The sequence below is a fragment of the Microcaecilia unicolor genome, chromosome 3, assembly GCF_901765095.1.
Source record: "Microcaecilia unicolor chromosome 3, aMicUni1.1, whole genome shotgun sequence".
NCBI lineage: Eukaryota > Metazoa > Chordata > Amphibia > Gymnophiona > Siphonopidae > Microcaecilia > Microcaecilia unicolor.
Window position 1 is genome coordinate 84,779,639 of NC_044033.1, and position 24,585 is coordinate 84,804,223.

General features: G+C 44.6%; 1 protein-coding gene across 1 annotated transcript in view; it reads left to right on the forward strand.

Annotated features, from left to right (window-relative positions):
* The first annotated feature begins 21,662 nt into the window (after window positions 1–21,662).
* The window catches only part of ALK (ALK receptor tyrosine kinase), a 75,562-nt gene continuing 72,639 nt past the window's right edge, over window positions 21,663–24,585 (forward strand). Inside the window, 3 exon segments of the mRNA XM_030196122.1 lie at window positions 21,663–21,742; window positions 22,751–22,837; window positions 22,840–22,936. Of these exon segments, the coding sequence (XP_030051982.1) occupies window positions 21,736–21,742; window positions 22,751–22,837; window positions 22,840–22,936 (191 nt within the window). The 5' untranslated portion in view covers window positions 21,663–21,735.

The following is a 24,585-nucleotide window of genomic DNA, read 5'->3' on the forward strand; positions in this document are numbered from 1 at the left end:
TTAAAGTATGCATGCTAAAACCATTCATGCACTTTAGACTTAATTTCACAAAGTTTTCTCTTACATAAAGCTGGTTTTACACACACAGAAAAGGCCTTTTGTGAAATTCCATGACCAACTATGCTTTCCGTTGTGGAGCCAGCCAAACTTCAAGGGGGCATTTTGGTAGGGTAGCGAAGACAGGACGGGGGCGTGCTTTGAGATGGCTGGCTTCGCTCGATAATGGAAAAAAGAAAGCCGGCCTTGACGAGCATTTCGCCGGCTTCACTTGGTCCCTTTTTTTTCAGGACCAAGCTTCAAAAAGGTGCCCCAACTGACCAAATGACCACCAGAGGGAATCGGGGATGACCTCCCCTTACTCCCCCCAGTGGTCACTAACTCCCTCCCACCCAAAAAAAATATATATATTTTTTGCCAGCCTCTATGCCAGCCTCAAATGTCATACCAAGCTCCCTGACAGCAGTATGCAGGTCCCTGGAGCAGTATTTAGTGGGTGCAGTGCACTTCAGGCAGGTGGACCCAGGCCCGTGCCCCCCTTCACCCCTAAGGGCTATGGTAATGGTATACAATTGTGGGGGTGGGTTTTGGGGGGATTTAGGGCAGGGGTGTAGCCAGACAACAGATTTTGAGTGGGCCTAGGCAAGAAGTGGGTGGGCACCAAGTGTTTCCCCCCTTCACCACCACCCAACAAATATCTCAGCTGGCAGAAAAACGCTTCTTTCCATCTTGGCAGTCTGCAGCAGGCATGTACTGAAAACTGAGCATGTGCAGCTGCCAGTATCGTGGAGAGTAGCATGGAGAGTACAGTTAACATCAGGGGGAAGTCTTCAGCTGCAGGAGCTTGGCATCCTCACCAGCTACCACTAAACATATGCTATTGTTGGGTGGGCCTGAAGCCTACGTGGGTGGGCCCTGGCCCATCCAGGCCCACCTGTGGCTACGCCATTGATTTGGGGGGCTCAGCACCCAAGGTAAGGGAGGTATGCATCTGGGAGCAATTTTTGAAGTCCACTGCAGTGCCCCCTAGGGTGCACGGTTGGTGTCCTGGCATGTGAGGGGGACCAGTGCACTACAAATGCTGGTCCCTCCCATGACCAAATGCCTTGGATTTGGCCAGGTTTGAGATCGCCGGCCTCGGTTTCCATTATCGGCGAAAACCGATGCTGGCCATCTCAAACCCGGCCATCTCTGACATTTGGCCGGCCCCAACCATATTATTGAAATGAAAGATGGCCGGCCATCATTTTCGATAATACGGTTCAGGACTGCTCTTTGCAGCGCCGGCCATCTATTTGGCCGGCACCGTTCGATTATGCCCCTCCATGTTGCTTTGATAGAATAGGCTTAAAAGTGCCCTTTCTAATGGGCTGTTTGAAAATTGCCCCCACAATAGATATTTACCTCTTGAATTCTTTTCTATAGCCCCTTGAATTCTTTCCTATAGCTTGTAATTTCTGCAGAGAAAGTTTTCAGTCCAAAGGTAGAGCTGGAATTGTCATGATCTTTTTTGAAATGAGCAATTGGGTACTATGAATGAAAGAACAATGCAGGCAAAGAATCACAGCAGGTAAAAGTAGATGCTGACTGAAGACGAATTCACCACTGGAGATATAATTCAATAGCCTTTTATTGATGAAAATAAAAAAAAGACCAGACACGGGCCGTGTTTTGACTCATACAAGCACCTACATCAGGGTCAAACAATGAGTTCTAAAGTCGTTGCAAGTGTTTGTCCACTCGCTTTCAGTGCTCAGATTTATTTAAGTTCTACAGTTTTGTACAGGCGCTGAGCCGAGGTCCTACGCCTCCATCTAGAACTTATTGTTTGAACCCTGATGTAGGCGCTTGTATGTGCCGAAACATGGCCCATGTCAGGTCTTTTCTTTATTTCATCAATAAAAGACTGTTGGACTATATCTCCAGTGTGAATTCGTCTTCAGTCAGCATCTACTTTTGCCTGCTGCAATTAGGTACTATACCTCTTAACCCCAAAGCAGTGATGGGATAATACTGAGGAAACTATAACATTGATTGAAATAAATGAAAATCACTAACTGGCGATTGCTGAGCTTATGCTTGGTTTGGGTTACAAAATCAGCACAAAAAAAAGAAAATTTGCATTTTATTGTTTGTCGATGGCTGCAGTTGTCAAAAGGTTGTGTTGGAATCTATTCAGTGATTTTGACCAGTAGACCATATCAACACTGTTAACACAGGGAGACAATTCTGTCACACAGACACTAACATTTACATGTCTATTAAATGCACAAATATTTAGAATAATGGCATATATGTATATATTTGAGCACATAGAAAAATTGCAAAATTCCACCTAGCTACTGTTCTGCAACTACCCACTTAACTTTCATAGCGTGTATATGTAAGGGGGGGGAATACCCAGAAGCAGAGTCTGGGCAGGACTCACACTTATGCATCTAACTTATATTTCTGTAAGCTATGCGTGTATATGCGGCATTTAAGTGCAAACACTTACACCAGCTCTGTGGCTGGCATAAGTGATCACATCTGTTATACGTTTTGCCCCATCCTTGGCCACCTTTAAATCTAGACTGAAAGCCCACCTCTTTAACATTGCTTTTGACTCGTAACCACTTGTAACCACTCGCCTCCACCTACCCTCCTCTCTTCCTTCCCGTTCACATTAATTGATTTGATTTGCTTACTTTATTTATTTTTTGTCTATTAGATTGTAAGCTCTTTGAGCAGGGACTGTCTTTCTTCTATGTTTGTGCAGCGTTGCGTATGCCTTGTAGCGCTATAGAAATGCTAAATAGTAGTAGTAGTAGGTACACAGGTATTCTGTAAAGGAATGAAGGTGCTTACGTTCCTTTATAAAATGATATCTTGTTATAGAGTTGCCCTTAGTGGAGCTGATATTCACACCATGGGATTTAGCCAGGCTGCCTCCCACAGTCGTCGTAAACCCAGAAATTCAATGCTGGGCCATATCCGGCGATCGGCATTGAATTTCTGGGGTTTGTTTTTGGGGTGGGGGTGCTCTGCACATAGTTGGTTAAGCTGATATTCATCAACTAATTGGCTAAGTTATAGTGGCCAAAGATACACCTGCTATTTATGCGGGTCTACCTGGCCGCTAAACTTAGCCGGCCAGCCAATGAATATTGGTGCTAATCAGCTATATCGCATGATATAGCCAGTGAATGGGCTAGCTGCTAAGCACTAATATTCAGCCAAGATAGCCGGCTATCTCACACTGAACATTAGCGTTTAGCTGGCTTTAGGCTATTTAACTGGCCAGGAGCTATTCCTGGCCGGTTAAATAGCGCTGAACTTCAGTTGGAGTATGTCTATTAAATCCCAAAATCTTAAAAAAGAACAGCATGCACAGAAGTTGGTTGCAAATGTCCTTATTTTTTAAATTGGGGTATTCATAATATTCTCAGATTTCTAGAGCAAGAAATTAAGTCCATATAAAGATAGATGGGAATTTTTGACTTTGAAAAGTTAATGTTTCTTAAACCCTAGGCAGGTTTATTTGGCTCACTGGAGACTGGTTTGTATGAAGTTCAGAGTCTCAAAGATTGCAAAGATGGCTGGAAGGCTAACCCCACATATGTTTCAAAAATGAACATTTCCTACTAGTTACTGCAAAAAAAAATAAAATCCCTCATCATTTGATCATCTCAGTAAGGGGGGAATTTTTGAAGCTGCATTAAGGCTTTATATCACATAACTTGCCCCTTAGTGCAACTTAAATGGAATTAATACAGCTTATCCTGCCAAACGTAACGATATATAAGTCACCATGGGTTACATAGTAATGAGATACATAATATGTAAATGCATGCAAAGCAGATTATTACTATGTAAATTCAAAAACATGACTTGCAGTGAACACTGGTACTCACCACAAGTCACATAATGGCCCTTAAATTACAGTAAAATAACCCCAGCTTTTAGTTGGGGATTATTTTACCGCCCAGGAGCAAAGGACTCCCAAGCCAAGGTCCAATGTTTCTAGGCCATCTCTTAAAGGAGCAGCACCTGTAGTAATAGTCCTCTGTGTGGGACTCCATCAAGGTCCCCTCTAATAGTGCTCTCAATACATACCCCCCCCCCCCCCAGGTGTGCTGTCTACCTTGAAGTGCAACCCGAAGCTCAGAAAGATCCCCACACCCCCCATGACCTTCCCTCATGTGTACTTTAAAACATTCATAGTGGTCTAGAGGTGCAGGCAGGCAGTAACTCCAATTTGGCGCCCGTTGGGCATGCATAGGCGTCTACACAGCTTAGTAAAAGGGGCCCCAAAATAGCTTGGAGTAATGGCCAATCTCAATCAAACTGAAGGTTTCAGGGTCAATAATTGATTTCTCCTGATTCTGCTTACAGTAGCTGCTTTCTGTTGTTCCTATTGAATTACATTTTCTTAAGGTATGTTCCCATTTTGCCTTAGGTGGCAGTGCTGCAGAGGACAATGACCCAGAAATGGATGGAATGGATGGTGTGTCCTTCCTTAGTCAAGCCGGCATTTTGTACACACCACCACTGCAAGGTACATGTAACACTCCAACCTCCCATTCAAGTTCAGGACAAAATGTGAGTCAATAGGAGAGCAGTATAATTGATTATTTTTATCAATGTTTCTTAAACCTATCCTTGGGACACACACACCCTGCAAGTTAGATTTCCAGAATATGCACCAATGAATGTGAATTAGATATATTTGCATAAAATGGAGACAGGGGATGCAAACTTATCTTGTGCATATTCATTGTGGGTATCTTAAAAATCAGATTGGTTTTGTGTGTCCCAAGGACTGGGTAAAGAACCTCTGGCCTAAATTCTCATGTCTTGTTTTTCATCCAGCACATGTAGCACTAGTAATAATTGTGCATAGGTCATATGCACAATTATTACCTCTCTACCCTCATCTCCCCTTACGTTCCTACCCGTAACCTCCGCTCACAGGACAAATCCCTCCTCTCAGTACCCTTCTCCACCACCGCCAACTCCAGGCTCCGCCCTTTCTGCCTCGCCTCACCCTATGCTTGGAATAAACTCCCTGAGCCCATACGCCAAGCCCCCTTCCTGCCCATCTTCAAATCCTTGCTCAAAGCCCACCTCTTCAATGTCGCTTTCGGCTCCTAACCATTGTACCTCTATCCAGGAAATCTAGACTGCCCCAATTTGATTGACTGCACTTTTTTGTCCTTTAGATTGTAAGCTCCTTTGAGCAGGGACTGTCCTTCTTTGTTAGATTGTACAGCGCTGCGTAACCCTGGTAGCGCTTTAGAAATGTTAAATAGTAGTAGTGGTAGTAGTATATGGTTTGGTATCCATGTCGATGGTAGAATAACTCCTTTATATAGCAACTCCTTGCCAGATATAATCATAGCTCTATAAAATAATTCTTGCCCAACTAGAGATGATATCGTTTTTAAAATTAATCCAACTCTTTCTCAAGGAATCAGTCAGAGATCTCACTTTACATCCTCCTCTGTCCAGACAGAAAGTAGAGGAAGCAGAGAGATTGCTTAGGGCAGCGCTTTCTAAACTTGTCCTGGGGACCCTACAGCCAGTCAGGTTTTCAGGATATCCAAAATGAATATGCATTAGATACATTTACATATTCTTGAGTCCTCAATACAGGAAATATGTCAACCATATACTTGTAGATATCTGGAAAATCTGACTGGCTGTGAGATCCTTGAGACAGATTTTGGAAATCCTGGCCTAGGACTTCATTGCCTTTCTTTCTTCTGGATTGTTTTATTGTGAGTGGCTTGGTGAAAAGAGGTCAACCTTTTAAACAGTACTTTTTCTCTATCAGAAAAGGCACTGGTACTCGCATGCAGGGTCATCCTTAAGGGGAATGGTGACCACTTAGAGACCCGCCCCATGATAATCATGCCCCCACAATCAGTCACAGAGTCTATGAAAAGGCAGCACTGCAAATATTACACCAGTCATCAGAACACATCTCTTTCTGGGAAAAGAGAACAAGTTGGAAACTATGGGGTAAATATTCAGCCATCAGCCAACAATAGTTTTTTTGGCCACAGCTAGCTTTATGCCTAGATATCCAATGATGAGCCATGTCCAGGCACCAGCAGTGAATATCCAGTTACGTGTGGCCAGCTATTCCTTATCTGGAGAATGTAGTGTTATAGAAGTGACAAGCAGTAGTAGTAGTAGCAACAGCAGTAGTAGTAGTAGCAGCAGCAGTAGCATCAGTATTAGTAGTAGTGGCAGTAGTAGTAGTAGCAGCAGTAGTAGTAGCAGTAGTAGTAGCAACAACAGCAGTAGTAGTAGCAGTAGTAGTAGTAGACATTCACCAAGGGAATGTTCTGTATTCTGGAGAATTGCCCATGACCATTCTTTAGGAGATGGACTCTTCATGGCTTGTATATAAGAACATAAGAATAGCCATAGTAGGTCACACCAATGATCCACCTAGCCCAGTATCCTGCTTCCAGCAGTGGCCAATCCAGGTCACAAGTACCTGGCAGAAACCCAGTTAGTAGCGCCATTCCATGCTACCAATTCCAAGTGAAGTAGTGTCCATCTCAATAACAGACTATGGACGTTTCCTCCAGAAACGTGTCCAAACCTTTTTTAAACCCAGATACGCTATCCGCCATTACCACATCCTCTGGCAATGAGTTCCAAAGCTTACTTATTCTTTGAGTGAAAAAATATTTCCTCCTATTTGTTTTAAAAGTATTCCCATGCAATTTCATTGCATGTCTCCTGGTCTTTGTACACCCTCATGTCTCATCCCCCTCCCCCATGATCTCAATGAAATGACCTGCAAACCATGGTCCATAACCGGAGTACATTTGAGGGACCAAAGTAGCAACTGATCTCTGGTCAAGAGATTCATGAGTCATGATCAGCTGTTCAGTAATTTTGCATTAAGCCACTTGTTAATTCTTGTAAACTCCATGTATCATGTGTAAAGTAATGGCTGATGTTAATGAAATGCGAATGAGGTTCACATTTCTGCACATAGTAAAGAACAGGTGTAAATGCATACAATAATGAAAAATTTAATTAGATATCTCTGTATTGCGCTTTGCATGTTTTAACATGCATACCTTTTCACTATATACTGATGGTTGATGAACTATTCTGCTTGGTTAGTTCCTATCATTCATTAGCATAAATAGATTTTGTGCTAACACTAACAATCCTGTTTATACATGTTAACCATTTGCAATAGATAATGTAGGAGGCGTGTTAGTGCCCTGGCCCCTAGGTGACCTATTACCAATCTCCTAGCAAGGGGCTCTCATTTCAAAATAATTGTGCATCACAATTGAATGTGTTAACCACTGTCACAAAAGTTTTCCAATATCTTCTGAATGAAAGGATGAGAGAAATACTGTAGAAAAGAAGTAAGAATTTGAATGAAAGACAAATGTGAGTAAGGACTGTATGCCAGGAGTGAAACTCAATCCACCTGATGAACAGTCCAGAGCATTCCTGGCTCCATGGATGTAGCATCAACAAAAGGAGCATCTCAAAATTCTTGTTTTTCTGCTACATAGCAGCAGAAAAATCTTTGGTGCACCATTAATTTTTGTAGTCACCCTACGCCTGTGCCTGGCTACACACTATGTACTTGTTTCTAGGATATTCCTTTTGGGGTTTTTACTTTTTAACTCTTCAATTTAGTGATAGAGAGCCACGGGGAAGTGGAGATTAAACTGCAGCCAAATTGCAGTCATTGTGAACTGGAGGAGTGCCATGTTGACACAAAAACGCATGAAGTTGTTTGCCTTTGCGGTCATGGGACAACGCTGGCTGCTGATGGTGTGTCCTGCCTAGGTAAGGGTCTATGAGGGTGACCTGGGTGTGCACGGTTTGGAATCAGGATATTGAAACTTTTTCCTTGATGTCCTACTGTAGGTGCTTTGGAAGTGACTAGATATCCTTCCTATCCTGCTGTTCTAGAGATATCAGCATTGTATGGAGGTCAGATAAGATCTCAATAAAGTGTTTGTTCTATATGATTAAAAAAAATGCATGCTGCATTTCAACACATTCATTTTTTTTCTTTATTTGCTATTATTTGACACAAAATAAATGCATGATTTAAAGTTAAGAAAAAACATAGCTTTGTATCTCTCTGAGAAAGAATAAAATCAAACAAATGAAACATTTCTGGAAGAATTATTCTACATTCAGGGACAATTTGAGGACAACAATTTTTTCCTCTAAATTCTAGTACAGTGATACCTAGACAGTTTCACTATGGAACATGAGGTTGTTGGGTTGGGGGGGAGGGGGTGAGTAGGGGCAGCGAAAGAACTTGCCTCTGGGGAAATGTTTCAAATAATTTTTTTTAAATTTTATTTTACAAAACAATCACTAATGTAAACGTCATAGGTGCTTTATGGTAACTTTGGAAATGCTTATATGCAATGCAGGGTAATTTAACATTTTAGTCAACTAAAAAGTCTAACTGTCTGAATACCAACCAAATTATGAAAGAGGGGAGCAGAATGGTATTGCATCCTTTTTGAAAGCCCATGTACAGTGGGGGAAATAAGTATTTGATCCCTTGCTGATTTTGTAAGTTTGCCCACTGACAAAGACATGAGCAGCCCATAATTGAAGGGTAGGTTATTGGTAACAGTGAGAGATAGCACATCACAAATTAAATCCGGAAAATCACATTGTGGAAAGTATATGAATTTATTTGCATTCTGCAGAGGGAAATAAGTATTTGATCCCCCACCAACCAGTAAGAGATCTGGCCCCTATAGACCAGGTAGATGCTCCAAATCAACTCGTTACCTGCATGACAGACAGCTGTCGGCAATGGTCACCTGTATGAAAGACACCTGTCCACAGACTCAGTGAATCAGTCAGACTCTAACCTCTACAAAATGGCCAAGAGCAAGGAGCTGTCTAAGGATGTCAGGGACAAGATCATACACCTGCACAAGGCTGGAATGGGCTACAAAACCATCAGTAAGACGCTGGGCGAGAAGGAGACAACTGTTGGTGCCATAGTAAGAAAATGGAAGAAGTACAAAATGACTGTCAATCGACAAAGATCTGGGGCTCCACGCAAAATCTCACCTCGTGGGGTATCCTTGATCATGAGGAAGGTTAGAAATCAGCCTACAACTACAAGGGGGGAACTTGTCAATGATCTCAAGGCAGCTGGGACCACTGTCACCACGAAAACCATTGGTAACACATTACGACATAACGGATTGCAATCCTGCAGTGCCCGCAAGGTCCCCCTGCTCCGGAAGGCACATGTGACGGCCCGTCTGAAGTTTGCCAGTGAACACCTGGATGATGCCGAGAGTGATTGGGAGAAGGTGCTGTGGTCAGATGAGACAAAAATTGAGCTCTTTGGCATGAACTCAACTCGCCGTGTTTGGAGGAAGAGAAATGCTGCCTATGACCCAAAGAACACCGTCCCCACTGTCAAGCATGGAGGTGGAAATGTTATGTTTTGGGGGTGGTTTTCTCTGCTAAGGGCACAGGACTACTTCACCGCATCAATGGGAGAATGGATGGGGCCATGTACCGTACAATTCTGAGTGACAACCTCCTTCCCTCCGCCAGGGCCTTAAAAATGGGTCGTGGCTGGGTCTTCCAGCACGACAATGACCCAAAACATACAGCCAAGGCAACAAAGGAGTGGCTCAGGAAGAAGCACATTAGGGTCATGGAGTGGCCTAGCCAGTCACCAGACCTTAATCCCATTGAAAACTTATGGAGGGAGCTGAAGCTGCGAGTTGCCAAGCGACAGCCCAGAACTCTTAATGATTTAGAGATGATCTGCAAAGAGGAGTGGACCAAAATTCCTCCTGACATGTGTGGCAAACCTCATCATCAACTACAGAAGACGTCTGACCGCTGTGCTTGCCAACAAGGGTTTTGCCACCAAGTATTAGGTCTTGTTTGCCAGAGGGATTAAATACTTATTTCCCTCTGCAGAATGCAAATAAATTCATATACTTTCCACATGTGATTTTCCGGATTTAATTTGTGATGTGCTATCTCTCACTGTTACCAATAACCTACCCTTCAATTATGGGCTGCTCATGTCTTTGTCAGTGGGCAAACTTACAAAATCAGCAAGGGATCAAATACTTATTTCCCCCACTGTATGTATTCTATTTTTTTCCCTTCAGGAAAACCTCCTTTTAAAGCAGCTAAAAGTACACATTGCTATGAAGACATACATAATTTAAAATTACCGTTTATTTTTGCTCACACCTTTTTTAGCAGCAGCTCAAGGTGAGTGGCATGCAGGTACACAAAGGGGCTTATTTTCAAAGCATTTAGACTTACAAAGTTCCATAGGTTACTATTGAACTTTGTAATTCTAAGTGCTTTGAAAATACGCCTCCACGTATTTCCCTGTCCCTGTAGGGCCCACAATCTAATTTTGTACCTGAGGCGATGGAGGATTAAGTGACTTACCCAAGGAGCAAAAGTGGGATTCAATTCAAACCAGGCAGCTTTGACCGACAAGGCCAGTACACTCACCACCAGGCTACGTCTCCACTCTGATAAAGCCATGCAGATCCATGGGATGACCTTGGTAAAAGACAAAAAATGAGCTATAACAACTAAAACGCTTTATAACAACAGCCTGGCACTTTATGTATGCATCATGTAAAACTTTGCATTGCATAAGGGCCCTACTTGGGTGTGAATGAGGGTGATTTTTCCCTGGCCCCTCAATCTTCATGGTACCCTGACTCCAGCAGGCAATGTTCCACCATATAACAGGAGGTATAAGAGAGGGCCTCTTAACTGCCCTGTCTCTTCTGGCCAGCCCCATTGGTATGTGAAACATGCAATTTACTAGGGTTCCACACTTCCAGATGTCAGATGGAAGCCAGTAGAGGAGATAGCAATGGGTAAGAAGTACTAACTGCTCCTTGTTGCCTACTAGTGGAAAGGAGAGAGAAGGTCATGGGAGGGAAAAAAATGAGAGGAAAGAAGAATTGATGGGTGTAGGTATTGGTGGGGGTGGGGGGGAAGAGGCACCAGGGGATGTGGGAAAGGACAGAAAAACATGATTTATTTGGAGAGAAGGAAAGAGATTCACTTGTGTTGCATGCAGAGTGAACATAGTAACATAGTAAATGATAGCAGATGAAGACCTATATGGTCCATCCAGTCTGCCTAACAAGGTGGCCAGAATTGTACCTGTCTCGGTGCAGGGTGCACTCTTCTGTGCCCCATTTAAAATGTATTTATTATTAGGATTTATTTGCTGCCTTTTGAAGGAGTTCACTCAAGGCGGTGTACAGTAAGAATAGATCAAACATGAGCAATACGCAATTACAGCAGTAAAAATATTCGAAAACAATACAAAGTATGGCATGGTATACTACTTGCAATGACAACACAATACGTAATAGAACATTATAATTGGTAGTGAAGGGTAAGGCAAAGTTGTAACATATAGATGGGTAAGAAAGTAGGATGAATTAGAAAGTAAGGTGACTGATTTGAAGAAAGTTGCACATGGAGGAGTGGATAAACATGTCCTGCTGCAGTATGTGCAACCCGAGTCACTCCTTGTGTGTGTGAGACTAACAAGTTAGTTACTTCTTCCATTAAAGGCTTGGTTGAAGAGCCAAGCTTTCACCTGTTTCCTGAAGTAGAGATAGTCTTGTGTTAAGCGGAGCCTTTCAGGCAATGCATTCCAGAATGTGGGGGCTACTCCAGAGAAGGCTCGCTTGTGGGTATCACATCGTGTAATGTCTTTTGGAGAGGGTGTAGTTAGTGAAAGTCCTTGGGAGGACCTTAGTGTCCTTGGTGGTGTGTGGATGATCATCCTATTCTTTAGATATTCAGGGCCATTTCCTTTCAGGGCCTTGAAGATCAGACATAGAGTTTTAAATTTAGCCCTGTATTGTACTAGTAGCCAATGAAGTCTTTGCAAAAATGGAGTGATGTGGTCACGTCGCTTGCAACCTTCTAGAGTCTTGCTGCTGCATTCTGAATCAACTGGAGTTGGTGCAGGCCCTTTGTAGTCAGATCATTGTATAGTGCATTGCAGTAATCCATTTACATTTTGCTTTCATTCCATCCTCTTTCTATATAGGAAGCCTTTGTATTTATCCAATGAGGTTTTGAATTCTGTCACTACCTCACCCAGGAGGGTATTCCAGACATCCAGCACTCTTTCCATGAAAAAGTATTTCTTGATGTTACTCCTACGTCTATCTCCCTGTAAACTCAATACTTGTCCTCTAGTTCTACCATTTCCCCATCTCTGAAAAAGATTTGTTTGTATATTGATACTATATTAAAGGGCCCTGCATCCACTTTGGATCAAGCCTGCATATGGGCCATCTGCAAGGGTGATCGTTCCTGTGAAACTCTTTCAGCTTTGCTACCTTTTAACATACTTTTTCCCTCCCTCCTCTGTCCTATCAATTATTGTACTTCTTCCCCTTCCCTAATAGTCATGTCTGTGGTTTTTGACCTTGTTGCTTATTCTCCACTATTTTTAGATTGTAAGCCACCCTGAAGGTCCCCCAACAGGGCGGGATAGAAATACTATAATAAACTTGAAACTTGTACAACCTGATGTAAAGCAGTGCTAATTCAGTTATCAGCACTTGCTAACCAGATAAATTCAGAGACACTGTCTGGAGAGTGCTGCTGAATATCATTACAGACCACCTTGACATCATCTGGATAGCTTCAGGGTGATCCATGGATAGAGTTGGGGCGGAGTCAACAATTATTTGGATAGCAATGATATTCAGCGCTGCTATTTGGATAATGCCAGCACTGACTGCTGAATCTAGATATTTAGTGTCAGCTAGTAGCTGGATACTGATATTGAATATCTGGATTTTATTTAAACACTGTAGCTGCAGAGTTTAAATATTCACTGGATAATTTCTATTTAAATGAATAATATTCTAAGGTGACAGTAATAGACCATCCTGGTGTATTGTTTAGTTGTGATACTATATCCTTTAAAAAGATGAGACAGTTTAATAAATGGAAACCATTTTTTATTATAAATTGCCAGCCATGTACTTTCTACAGAAACATCTTCCTATTGGACCTGCTGAAACCCAGTGAAATTCTCTGTATCCTAAACTGCCATTTGATTGAGCCCAATGGGAAAGCAAAGAGCAATTAATATGTGAAAAATGCAGGATTAAAAAAAAATCTAGAGGTTATTTTTAGTACTGATGCCATTCTGTTGCCTTTTTTCCCATTACTGATTAAACATGCAGAGACAGAGTTATGGCCATGCAGATTTTAAACTGCACTACTCTGTGGAACTCTTGTATTAACAGAGCAAATAGTTTGCCTCTTATTCGTAGATAGAGTGCATTCTACTGGAAGTGACTCACTAACCCCCCCCCCCCCCCACCCCTTTTACAAAGCAGCGCAGCAATGCTGATACAGCCCATTCAATAGCGACCCACAGATCAATCCAGAGATGGTGAGTTATGTCCTCTACCAGCAGGTGGAGATAGAGAGAACCTCAGAGATTTACTATATGTGGACAGACACAACCACCTCCAACCTCAGTATTTTCTCTGTCTCAGCAGGTGGATGGACAGCTCCAGCTCTGGTTCGATCCCCTAGCCTGTCCTCAGGCTTAGTTGAGATTGGGGTTTTGAGAACAGCTTGGTGCATCTCTTGGGGTACACTTGGTGGTGCCAGGTCCCTCCCCAACCCCCCCACACCTGCCCAACTCTGTGGATGTCTTGGGGCCAATGATCTCTCTGAAGAATAACTGAAATCCCTCCTGCCTCAAAAAAAAAAATGTTTTTCTACAGTAGGGCGTCTTTGGGCTCTTTGTATTCTGAATCTGCTGACCAGCTCAGCCTCACTGCCTTTGTTTTCTCCCACTGCCTGCTCAGTTTGCCGCTTCTTGCATTGTATGGACTCTCAGCTGGCTGTGTTTGGGTCCATGGGGATTGCAGCGTATAGCGGGGTACTCTTAGGCAATGGTTCTTTGTCTTGAGTTGCGCCAGGCACGTGCTTGCAGCGCCATCTTGCAGCTACCTCGTGGTGCACTGTTCTCGGCTTTGTCTCAGCGCGGCTGCCAGTTGGGTCGGCATGCTGCAGGTCACTTTGGGGGTGTTTCCCTTTCTCGGTTTCTCAGTCGCAGAGGGCTAGGCAGATTGCGGCTGTAGCCGGCTCACCTTTCCTGCACTTTCAGGTTTCGCGCTCTGACTGAGGCATTCACAGTTCTTGAGCCTTTTTCTCTGGCTCTACCTGTAGATGGTACTTTTCAGTGCTGCAACAGGAAGTCCTTAGTGGAGCGCATGATCTAGTGCGGGAGGTAATGGTGCTGGGGCTGCATGATAACAGTTATCATAATATGATCAGATTTGATATTAGCGTTTGAGTAACTATACACAGGAAATCCAATATGTTAGCATTTAACTTTCAATAGGATACTATGATAAAATGAGAAGAACGGTGAAAAAAAACTTAGAGGAGTGGCTGCGAGGGTCAAAAATTTACATCAGGCATGGATACTGTTCAAAAATACCATCCTGAAAGCCCAGGCCAAATATATTACGTGTATTAAAAAAGGAGGAAGGAAAACCAAACAACAGCTGGCATGGTTAAAAAGTGAGATGAAGGGAGCTAATAGAGCTAAAAGAAAAGCCTTCAGAAAATGGAAAAAGGAACCGACTAAAAATAATAAGAAACAGCATAAGGAATGTCAAGTCAAATACAAAGCTCTGATAAGGAAGGCAAAGAGGAACTTTGAAAAAAAAGATTGCATTGGAGGCAAAAACACATAGAAATTTTTTTTTAGGTATATTAAAAGCAGGAAGCTGGCAAAAGAATCAGTTGGGCCACTAGATTACTAAGGGGTAAAAGGGGCAATCAGGGAAGACAGAGCCATAGCAGAAAGATTAAATGAATTCTTTGCTTTGGTCTTCATCGTGGAAGATTTGGGAGAGATACCAGTGCCAGAAATGGTATTCAAAGCTGACAAGTTGGAGAAACTGAATGAAATCTCTATAAACCTGGAGGATGTAATGGGGCAATTTGACAAACTGAAGAGTAGCAAATCTCCTGGACCAGATGGTATTCATCCCAGAGTACTGATAGATTTGAAAAATGAACTATTGATCTTTAAAATCAAGTGTGGTACCGGAAGATTGGAGGGTAGCCAATGTAACGTCAATTTTTACAAAAAGGCTCCAGAGGAGATCCGGGAAATTATAGACCAGTGAGCCTGACGTTGGTGCCAGGCAAAATGGTAGAGACTATTATAAAGAATAAAATTACAGAGCATATTCAAAAGCATAGATTAATGAGACAAAGCCAACATGGATTTAGTGAAGGGAAAGCTTGCTTCACCAATCTGTTACATTTCTTTGAAGGGGTGAACAAACATGTGGATAAAGGTGAACTGGTTGATATTGTGTATCTGGATTTTCAAAAGGCATTTGACAAAGTACCTCATGAAAGAGTCCAGAGGAATTTGGAGGGTCATGGGAAAGGAGGTAGTGTCCTATTGTGGATTAAGAACTGGTTAAAAGACAGAAAACAGAGTAGGGTAAAATGGTCAGTATTCTCAATGGAGAAGGGTAGATAGTGGAGTTCCCCAAGGGCTGTGCTGGGACAGCTGCTCTTTAACATATTTATAAATGATCCAGAGATGGGAGCAGAGCCGTGCCTAGGGTCTCTGGCGCCCCCCTGCAGACTATCAGTTGGCGCCACCCCCCTGCAGACTGTCAGTTGGCGGCGACGCCCCTCCCCCTCCCCCCCCCCCTTGAAAATGATCGCTCACCACTTGCCACACTGACAGGAATTGTCAGCAATATTCTTAGAAACAAATTGCTATACATTGCAAAATAAGATAGCAGATGTAAATTCTCAAAGTGGACATATCCCAAACACTAAAATGAAAATAAAATGATTTTTTTCTACCTTTGTTGTCTGGTGACTTTCTTTTTCTGATCATGCTGACCCAGTATCTGATTCTGCTCCTATCTGTCCTCTTAACTCCGTTTCCAGGGATTCACTTCCATTTATTTCTTTCCTTTCCTCCTTGTCTTCTTCATTTCTGGTCCTCAGCTTCTGCCTATTTTCTTCATCCATGTGCAGTTTTTCTCCTCTCTTCCTTTTCCCTCATTTCATCTCCTTCATCTCTTTTCCCTCCCCTCTATGTCCAGCAATTTCTCCTCTCTCCCTGAGCCCTGCCCTCCCATCCATGCTCCTCTGTCCCCTGCCCCCTCCATTAATCCCTATCCAGCAATTCCCCTCTCTCCCTGAGCCCTGCCCTCCCATCCATGCTCCTCTGTCCCCTCCATTCATCCCTAATTCCCTATCCAGCAATTCCCCTCTATCCCTGAGCCCTGCCCCTCCCATCCATGCTCCTCTGTCACCCTCCATTAATCCCTATCCAGCAATTCCCCTCTCTCCCTTCCATGACCCCCCCTCGCATCCATGCTCCTCTCTCCCCTGTCCTCCCGCTCCCATGTCCCAGTTGGCCTGGCCCGCCCTCTTCTCCCCCCCCCTTCGCATCCATGCTCCTCTCTCCCCTGCCCTTCCGCTCCCATTGTTCAACTGCCCGCCCTCTTCTGTCCCCCCAACATCCCTTTTCTTTTTTTCTTTTTAAATTTACCTCCGTGGCGGTCCAGCAGTGCAGCGTCAGTGATGGAGGTGGTGCTCCTGACGTCTCTAGCCTTCCTTTCGCTGTGTTCCGCCTTCTTCTGACGTCATTTCCTTGACATCAGAAGAAGGCGGAACACAGCAAAGGGAAGGCTAGAGATGTCGGGAGCGCCGCCTCCTTCACTGACGCTGCGCTGCTGGACCGCCATGGAGGTAAATTTAAAAAGAAAAAAAAGAAAAGGGATGTTGGGGGGGAGAGAAGAGGGCGGGCAGTTGAACAATGGGAGCGGGAGGGCGAGCATGGTGCGGCGGTGCCCCCCAGAGGGGGGCGCCCCCCTGCTATGCTTACCCCGCTTACCGTGTTGGCACAGCCCTGGATGGGAGTAACTACTGAGGTAATTACATTTGCTGATGACACAAAGTTATTCAAAGTTGTTAAATCGCAAGAGGATTATGAAAAATTACAAGAGGACATTACCAGACTAGGAGACTGGGTGTCTAAATGGCAGATGACGTCTAATGTGAGCAAGTGCAAAGAGATGCATGTGGGAAAGAGGAACCCGAATTATAGCTACATCATGCAAGGTTCCACGTTAGGAGTCACTGACCCAGAAAGGGATCTAGGCATTGTCATTGATGATACATTGAAACCCTCTGTACAGTGTGCTGCAGCAGCTAAGAAAGCAAATAGAATGTTAGGTATTATTAGGAAAGGAATGGAAAACAAAAATGAGGACATTATAATGCCTTTGTATCACTCCATGGTGCGACTGCACCTCGAATATTGTGTTCAATTCTGGTCACCGCATCTCAAAAAAATATATAGTGGAATTTAAAAAGGTACAGAGAAGGGTGACAAAAATGATAAATGGGATGGGACGACTTCCCTATGAGGAAAGGCTGAACAACTTGGAGAAAAGGCAGCTGAGGGAAGATATGATAGATGTCTATAAAATAATGAGTGGAGTGGAACGGGTAGACGTGAATCGTTTGTTTACTTTTTCAAAAAATACTAGGACTAGGGGGCATGCGATGAAGCTACAATGTAGTAAATTTAAAACAAATCAGAGAAAAGTTTTCTTCACTCATCATGTAATTAAACTCTGGAATTCATTTGCAGAGAATGTGGTACAGGCGGTTAGCTTAGCACAGTTTAAAAAAGGTTTGGACATCTTCCTACAGGAAAGGTCCATAGACCATTATTAAAATGGACTTGGGGAAAGTCCACTGCTTATTTCTAGGATAAGCAGCATAAAATGTATTGTACTTTTTTGGGATCTTGCCAAGTACTTGTGATCTGGATTGGCCACTGTTGGAAACAGGATGCTAGGCTTGATGTACCTTTGGTCTGTCTCAGTATGGCAATACTTATGTACTTATGTAAGTGTGTTCCAGTGTATGTTCCATCCAGATCTGGTCTAAATTGCTTCACCTACTCTTGTCATGGGTTTAGGAAGTTATTTCCCGAAATGCCTCGTTCTCAAGTTTAGGCTAAATACAAGTCAGGTGACTTATGAGGTTTTTCTGTGGCCTTCTCATCCTCTGCTTAAGCTAATGTGGCTGTGCTGGCCCAGACTAAGGTCTCACTAGCCCAGCGTTCTGTTCTGTAGCTGACTATCAGCAGGCCTGTAGGTCTAGGTAAACCAAGAGGTTTCAGTGGATCCTTCCTTAAGGGCTAGCTGACCCACTATCGGATGGCATTCTGATAAATTCTTTACCCCATCCCCTTCAGCAAGGGCACTGTAAGCCTTTCTAGATCATAAGGCTTAATGCTTTTATCACCTGCTGTACTCTCAGTTGCAGTTATTGTGTCTGGGAGCTCAGCAAGGTGACTAGCGAGCTTTGTTTTCCCTACTTGCTCCTATGGTTGGTGGGGATTCCAGGACTGGGATCTCCTGGCTGACAGGGTGCAGCTATTGCCATTCCACATTCCCAAGTCCATGGTAGTCCGGGGCATGTTTGCAGTTTTTGGTCCACATCTGTGGCCAGTTGTTTCCTTCCAAGACTGTCTAGTAGCAGAACTCTTAGGAGTCCCATTCAAAGTTCATCTGGACAGGGAAGATGCGCCCTGCGCCTCGAGTTCTGCCATTAGTCCGGCTTTCGCTAGCTCATACCAGGGTATGCAGCTAGGAGTGGACACTTCCTTTTCCCTGGTAGCAATTGGGACCATGAAGACGGGTCTTTTGGGAATGCTGGTGCTGAATACACTGAGCCTTCCCTTCTCAGACCTGGGTCAGTCTCTGGATGAGGACCCTTGCTCAGTTTTGTGGGAGTCGCAAGGTGGCGGGACCTGCTCCACTTTGGACACCACCCAATATATTGAGCATAACATAGTTTCTAGTGGTTGAGTCTTGCTCCATCTCTGGACATCGTGCTTCGTTTCAGCTTTTGGTATAGAGCCTTGTTCCATTACTGGATGTTGAGTCTTCTTCCTGCTTGGTAGTCTTCTGGTGACGTGGGCTTGCTCCGTCTCTGGAGGTCTAGCTTTGCTACAGCAAGGGGGAGTCTAGTCTTACTCCATCTCTGGAGGGTGGGTCTTGCTCAGCCTCCAGACATTGACCATCGTTCAGCCCCTGGTCGCCGAACATTGTTCCATCCCTGGATGTCGAGCCTTGTTCCACCTCTGGAAGTCAAGTGTTCCTCCTTCTTTGGAGGTCTAGCCTGGCTCCATCTCCCGGAGCCTGGTCTAGCTCCAGTTCTGGAAGTCTGGTATTGTTAAGGCACAGGGGGGGGTTCTACCTTATTCCGTCTCCGAAGGGCGAATCCTAACCAGTCTCCAGACGTCGACCTTTGCTCAGTATCTGGACGTCCAGCCTTGCTCCGTCTCTGAGCATCAAGCCTTGCTCCTTCTCCGAGCATGAGCCTTGCCCCATCTGCAGGCATCGAGCCTTGCTCCATCTCTGGACATTGAGACTTTCTCCGTCTCCAGACAGCGAACTTTGAATCCATCTCCGGACATCAAGCTGTGGCTCTGTCTCCGGATGTTGAGCCTTATTATGTCTCTCAGTGTTGAGCCTTGCCTGCCTACGGCTTTGCCCATAGAGCTTGGCCTTCCTAGGGTTTGTTTTTAACTACAGCAGTCCTAGCCCTGGCTACGTCCGGAAAGGGGAGGGAACTTGCCCAGCCTCAGTCCCATCCATGGAGTTCTTTCTAGCTCCCGTTCCATCCGTGGAGTCTTCCCTCCTTCTAGTTTTCTGCTTTGACTTTGCTGTGGTGTCAGCCATCGAGCGTTTGCCTGACTCTGGTTTTGACCATCAGGCTTTTGCCTAGCTCCACCTCTAGCAGTCGTGATGGGCCTTGCTGGGAATTAGATCCTTCAGTTTGGCCTTCCGCCAACCTTGGTACTGGAAGCCTTCATTCTGACATTAGCCGTTGAGCTGTGTCTGGTTCCATCTTCGGCCATAGGGTCTTCCCTGACTGCACAGTATGCGGCTGTAGTGAGTGTTTCCTCCCCTGTCTCTGGCTGCATGGCCAGCTGTTGGGAATCACTTCCCTGGTTCCGGTTCTGCCAACGTGTCCACCCTGGGAGGTTCACTCCGTCCATCTGCTGTCCTTTGCTTGGATGTGGTATGCCATGTTGGCGGACTTTACAGTAGCTTGCTGGGGAGGCCTGGCTCAGGCTCTTGTAGGGGATGCAGCTGCAGTGCTGAATTCTGGCCCTGCATGTTGCCTAATGGGGTGGACAGTGAGGTCTTGTCTGTCTCAGGAGTCTTTTCCTCTCCCGAGGGCGGTTCTAGACCTGAGTGTTTTCTGGTGCTCCTGATGGCTTCTCAGTCATGGATTAGGATTCAGGCTTCCTAGGGGGAGCTCTGTTCTATTTAGGGCTGCTCTTTCAAGCTCTTCATGCCGGGCTGTCTGCTCAGGCCTCGCTCTTCTCTCACATTCTTAGAGATCTTTGAGGAACTTTCCTTGTGTGCCACCATGGCGAATGGATACATTCCATGGCCTGGCAACTTTGCTTTGGCACCTTTGCTGTGGGGTCTGGTCCTGTGCGTCTTTCCTATGCCAGTGGTGGTTTATTGTGTATGGTATGTGGGGGATTTGTGAGGATCTCTTGGCCACGGAAGTTGCTTCCTGCGATTGGTTTACAGCTAGCCTGACCAGTGGGTCTCTGGCCGCAGTACTCTCCTTCTCATGACCCTGTTCTGGTTTGGGTATACGTATATCCACTGTTCCTGGTGCTTTCAGGATGCACATGTCCTTCTTCAGGTCTGGTCAAATATCTGTTGCTCTTCCTTCCCAGGGTCGGTCCTTTCTTCTAATAGCTCTGGGGCATTCAGGGATGGCCACTGAATTTTTTGCCTCCTGAGTTAGCTCCTGTCGTTGTTGATCTGGACTATCAGACCATGGGGTGCCTGTCTTCAGGGGTTGGAGTGTCCCACCCTGGTTGTGGACTTCTTTGATACATTCCACTCATCTCTGGATTGATCTGTGGGACTCTATGGAAGGTAAAATTATTCCTTACCTGATCATTTTCTTTCCATTAGTCCCAACAGATCAATCCAGAGGCCCATCCTTGGTTTAATTTGCGAGGTTCTTTTTCTTTCCGGTTGTTTCAGTTCTTCAAAAATTAAATTAAATTAAAAACAAAACAATCAGCATCAACAACAACCAAAAACGCGAGGTCAACCTATAAGCTACAGTTTATCACTGCAGATGTCTTCCTCCTGCAGGAGCAGTGAAAGAGGAGCCTAACTGAGGCTTTTTAGAGGCAAGAGAGGATTTTTAATGCTGGATTTATTCTTCTTCTTCTTCCATTGCTTTGATATTGACAATACTGAGGTTGAGGTGGCTGTGCATGTCCACATATAGCAAACCTCTGAGGTTCTCTCTATCTCCACCTGCTGTTAGAGGGACATAACCCACTTGTCTCTGGATTGATCTATTGGGACTAATGGAAAGAAAATGATCAGGTAAGGACTAATTTTACCTTCATTTTAAATGGGCTGTGTCGACATTACCGCACCAGCAGCCACTAGCATGGGTTGTAAAAGGGGAGGGTGAGGGTAAATGTGTAAGTATTTTTTTTCTTATTTTTTCCTCCAGGTAACCAAGTGGCCAGCATTCCAGAGTCTCATCTCCCTCTTTTCTGTGATCTTGTCCGTGGTAACCTCAGCACTTGTGGCAGCCCTTATCCTGACCTTTTCGGGGATTATGTTTGGTAAGTGTTGGAATATGATAGGAGGCACTGCAGCATGCAGACCTGTGCATTGGACTGAAGTGCACTGCAAGCATTGAGTTATCTAAATGTATCATATTTTCCAGGGATACAAGCTAACTAGTGCACCTTAAAAATGTACCCCCCTGTTTACTAAGCTGCATGGCTTAGTAAACGGGGGGGGGGGGGGGGCGTAATGTATGTTAAATCAATTTAACACCCATTAATCTGTGAATTAATGCATTAAAGTGAATTAGCCTGGATTAAAAATTTTATTCAAATAAATTTGGAACAACTGAAAAGTAGCCAAAAATCTGGAAAAAACTAAAACAAATCTAAAATGAACAAACATGTTCCCTAGGTATTTTCATTTTTCATTTTGTCAAATGCTGCAAAGATTATTCAGTTACGTATATAGCACATAAAAATAAAATGCTTGAAAGAAATCATAATGAATTAGTACTCACTTTGATTTATCTAACTCAGCACCAGAGCACTATCCTGTCATTGTCTTAAGCATTTTGTTTCCTTTCCCTTAATAACTGCATTCTGGGTCACCCACCCAACTACCCAGGTCAGTATTCAAAAGCACATACCCAGATAACAACACCCGCTATCCGGAATAAATGCTGCCAACTATGATATTTAGCAGCACTAATCCGATTAGTGCCGCTGAATAGTGCATCAGCACTATTCGGAACATAGGCGGGAGGCAGGGTGGTCCTGGAACTTAGCAGACTGAATAGCCCATTATCCGGATATCTAGAAACTTAGAACAGCTAAAAAGCTGTCCTAAGTTACCTGGATAAGTTTCCAGATAGGAAACTGAACACCTGCCACTATCTGGATAGTTACATCGCTGACCATCTTTTCCAGATATCCCAGTACCAGCTACTATCTGGATAGAGGTGATGAGTATCCGGAATGTTTTTTGACCACTGCAGCGGTGTTTTAAAGAAGGATCCATGGTGGCTGAACATTGACCTCACTGTTTCCATATTCCGTATGTAGTGTACCGCCGGAAGCATCAGGAGTTACAGACCATGCAGATGGAACTACAGAGCCCTGACTACAAACTGAGCAAGCTGCGGACCTCCACCTTATGACTGACTACAACCCCAATTACTGCTTTGCAGGCAAAGTGACTTCCATTGGTGATCTCAAAGAAGTGCCCCGCAAAAACATCTCTCTTATCAGGTAAATTATTGTCTTAGCCCCTACCGACCCTGTACAAACAAGTGAATTTATTGCTGTGACAATAGCTGATGTTCTTCGATGGGAAAACAGGAAACAGCCTATCTCCTTCAGCAGAGAGCTGAGAGGGTTAGCTCACAATAGGTCACCTTAAATGAAAGGCAAGAAGGCACCAATTTGTAACCTAGTGTATAAAGACGTATAGTGCCTTTCCAGCTTATAATTGAACGAGGGGAAACGCCTATATTGCGACCCAAATCAGGAGATGGGCGTTCTTTCTCCCGTGGGCGCCCAAAATCGGTATAATCGAAAGCCGATTTTGGGCGTTTCCAACTGCAATCCGTCGTGGAAACGGGTAAAGTTGATGGGGGCATGTTGGAGGCATGGGAAGGCGGAACTGGGGCGTGGTAATGCGGCCGAGGAGAGATGGGCGTCTTTAGCTGATAATCGAAAAAAAAGGCGTTTTTACCGCAATTTTGGGTCACTTTTTTTTACCCTTTTTTTTCATGAACAGGTCCCAAAAAAGTGCCCCAACTGACCAGATGACCACTGGAGGGAAGCGGGATGACCTCCCCGGAACTCCCCCAGTGGTCACTAACCCCCTCCCACCAAAAAAACCCCACTTTAAAAACTTTTTTTTCCAGCCCTCTATGCCAGCCTCAAATGCCGTACCCACCTCCATGACAGCAGAATGTGTTCTATCCTGTGACAGCCTTTCCCTGATTCTGATGTGGCTCTCGGGTGAGGTGTGACACCTGTTCTGTTAAAAGCACTGCAGAGTCACATCAGCAATGCATTGTGGTGGGTGTAGGATATTGGGCTCCGTGATTCCACTAGCTTGGGCAAATGCTCACGATGTTGGTAGTTGGTAGGCTCTACTCCCATGGTGCTTTTTCCCCCTGCTTACTGGGTCAGAGTGTGCCCTGTTTTGTTTTGGTAGTCCATAAGGTAGTGGCCATTTTTGTAAGCCAGTTTTAGATCCCTTTCACTTGTTAGCCACGTTACAGAACTTAGTTCTTGCCTTGAATGTGGCTGAAAGAGGGCATTGTACACCATTCTGCCAGCTCTGACCTACTGCTCATCTCAGTACCAGGGAGACTCGTTGCCAGTGAGGCACAACCTCTGATCTGCAGTTAACTGTGAGTAAGCATGCTTATTCCAATAAAGGACATTTTTCGGAGAGATTAGTCTTCAGGTGTCAACTGGTGTGCCAATGTTATATAGCAGCAAACAAGTCCTAGAGGCCTGCGTGTATGCATGTCCCTGGAGCACTTTTAGTGGGTACCGCAGTGCACTTCAGCCAGGTGGACCCAGGCCCATCCCCCCTACCTGTCACACTTGTGCTGGTAAATGGGAGATCTGCAAAACCCACTGTACCCACATGTAGGTGCCCCCTTCACCCCTAAGAGCTATGGTAGTGTTGTACATTTGTGGGTAGTAGGTTTTGGGGAGGGGGATGGGGGCTCAGCACCCGTGGTAAGGGAGCTATGCATGTGGGAGCGTTGTCTGAAGTCCACCGCACTGACCTCTAGGGTGCCCAATTGGTGTCCTGGCATGTCAGGGGGGGCGAGTGTACTACGAATCGTGGCCCCTCCCACAACCAAATGGCTCAGATTAGGACGTTTTTGAGCTGGGCGTTTTTAGTTTCCATT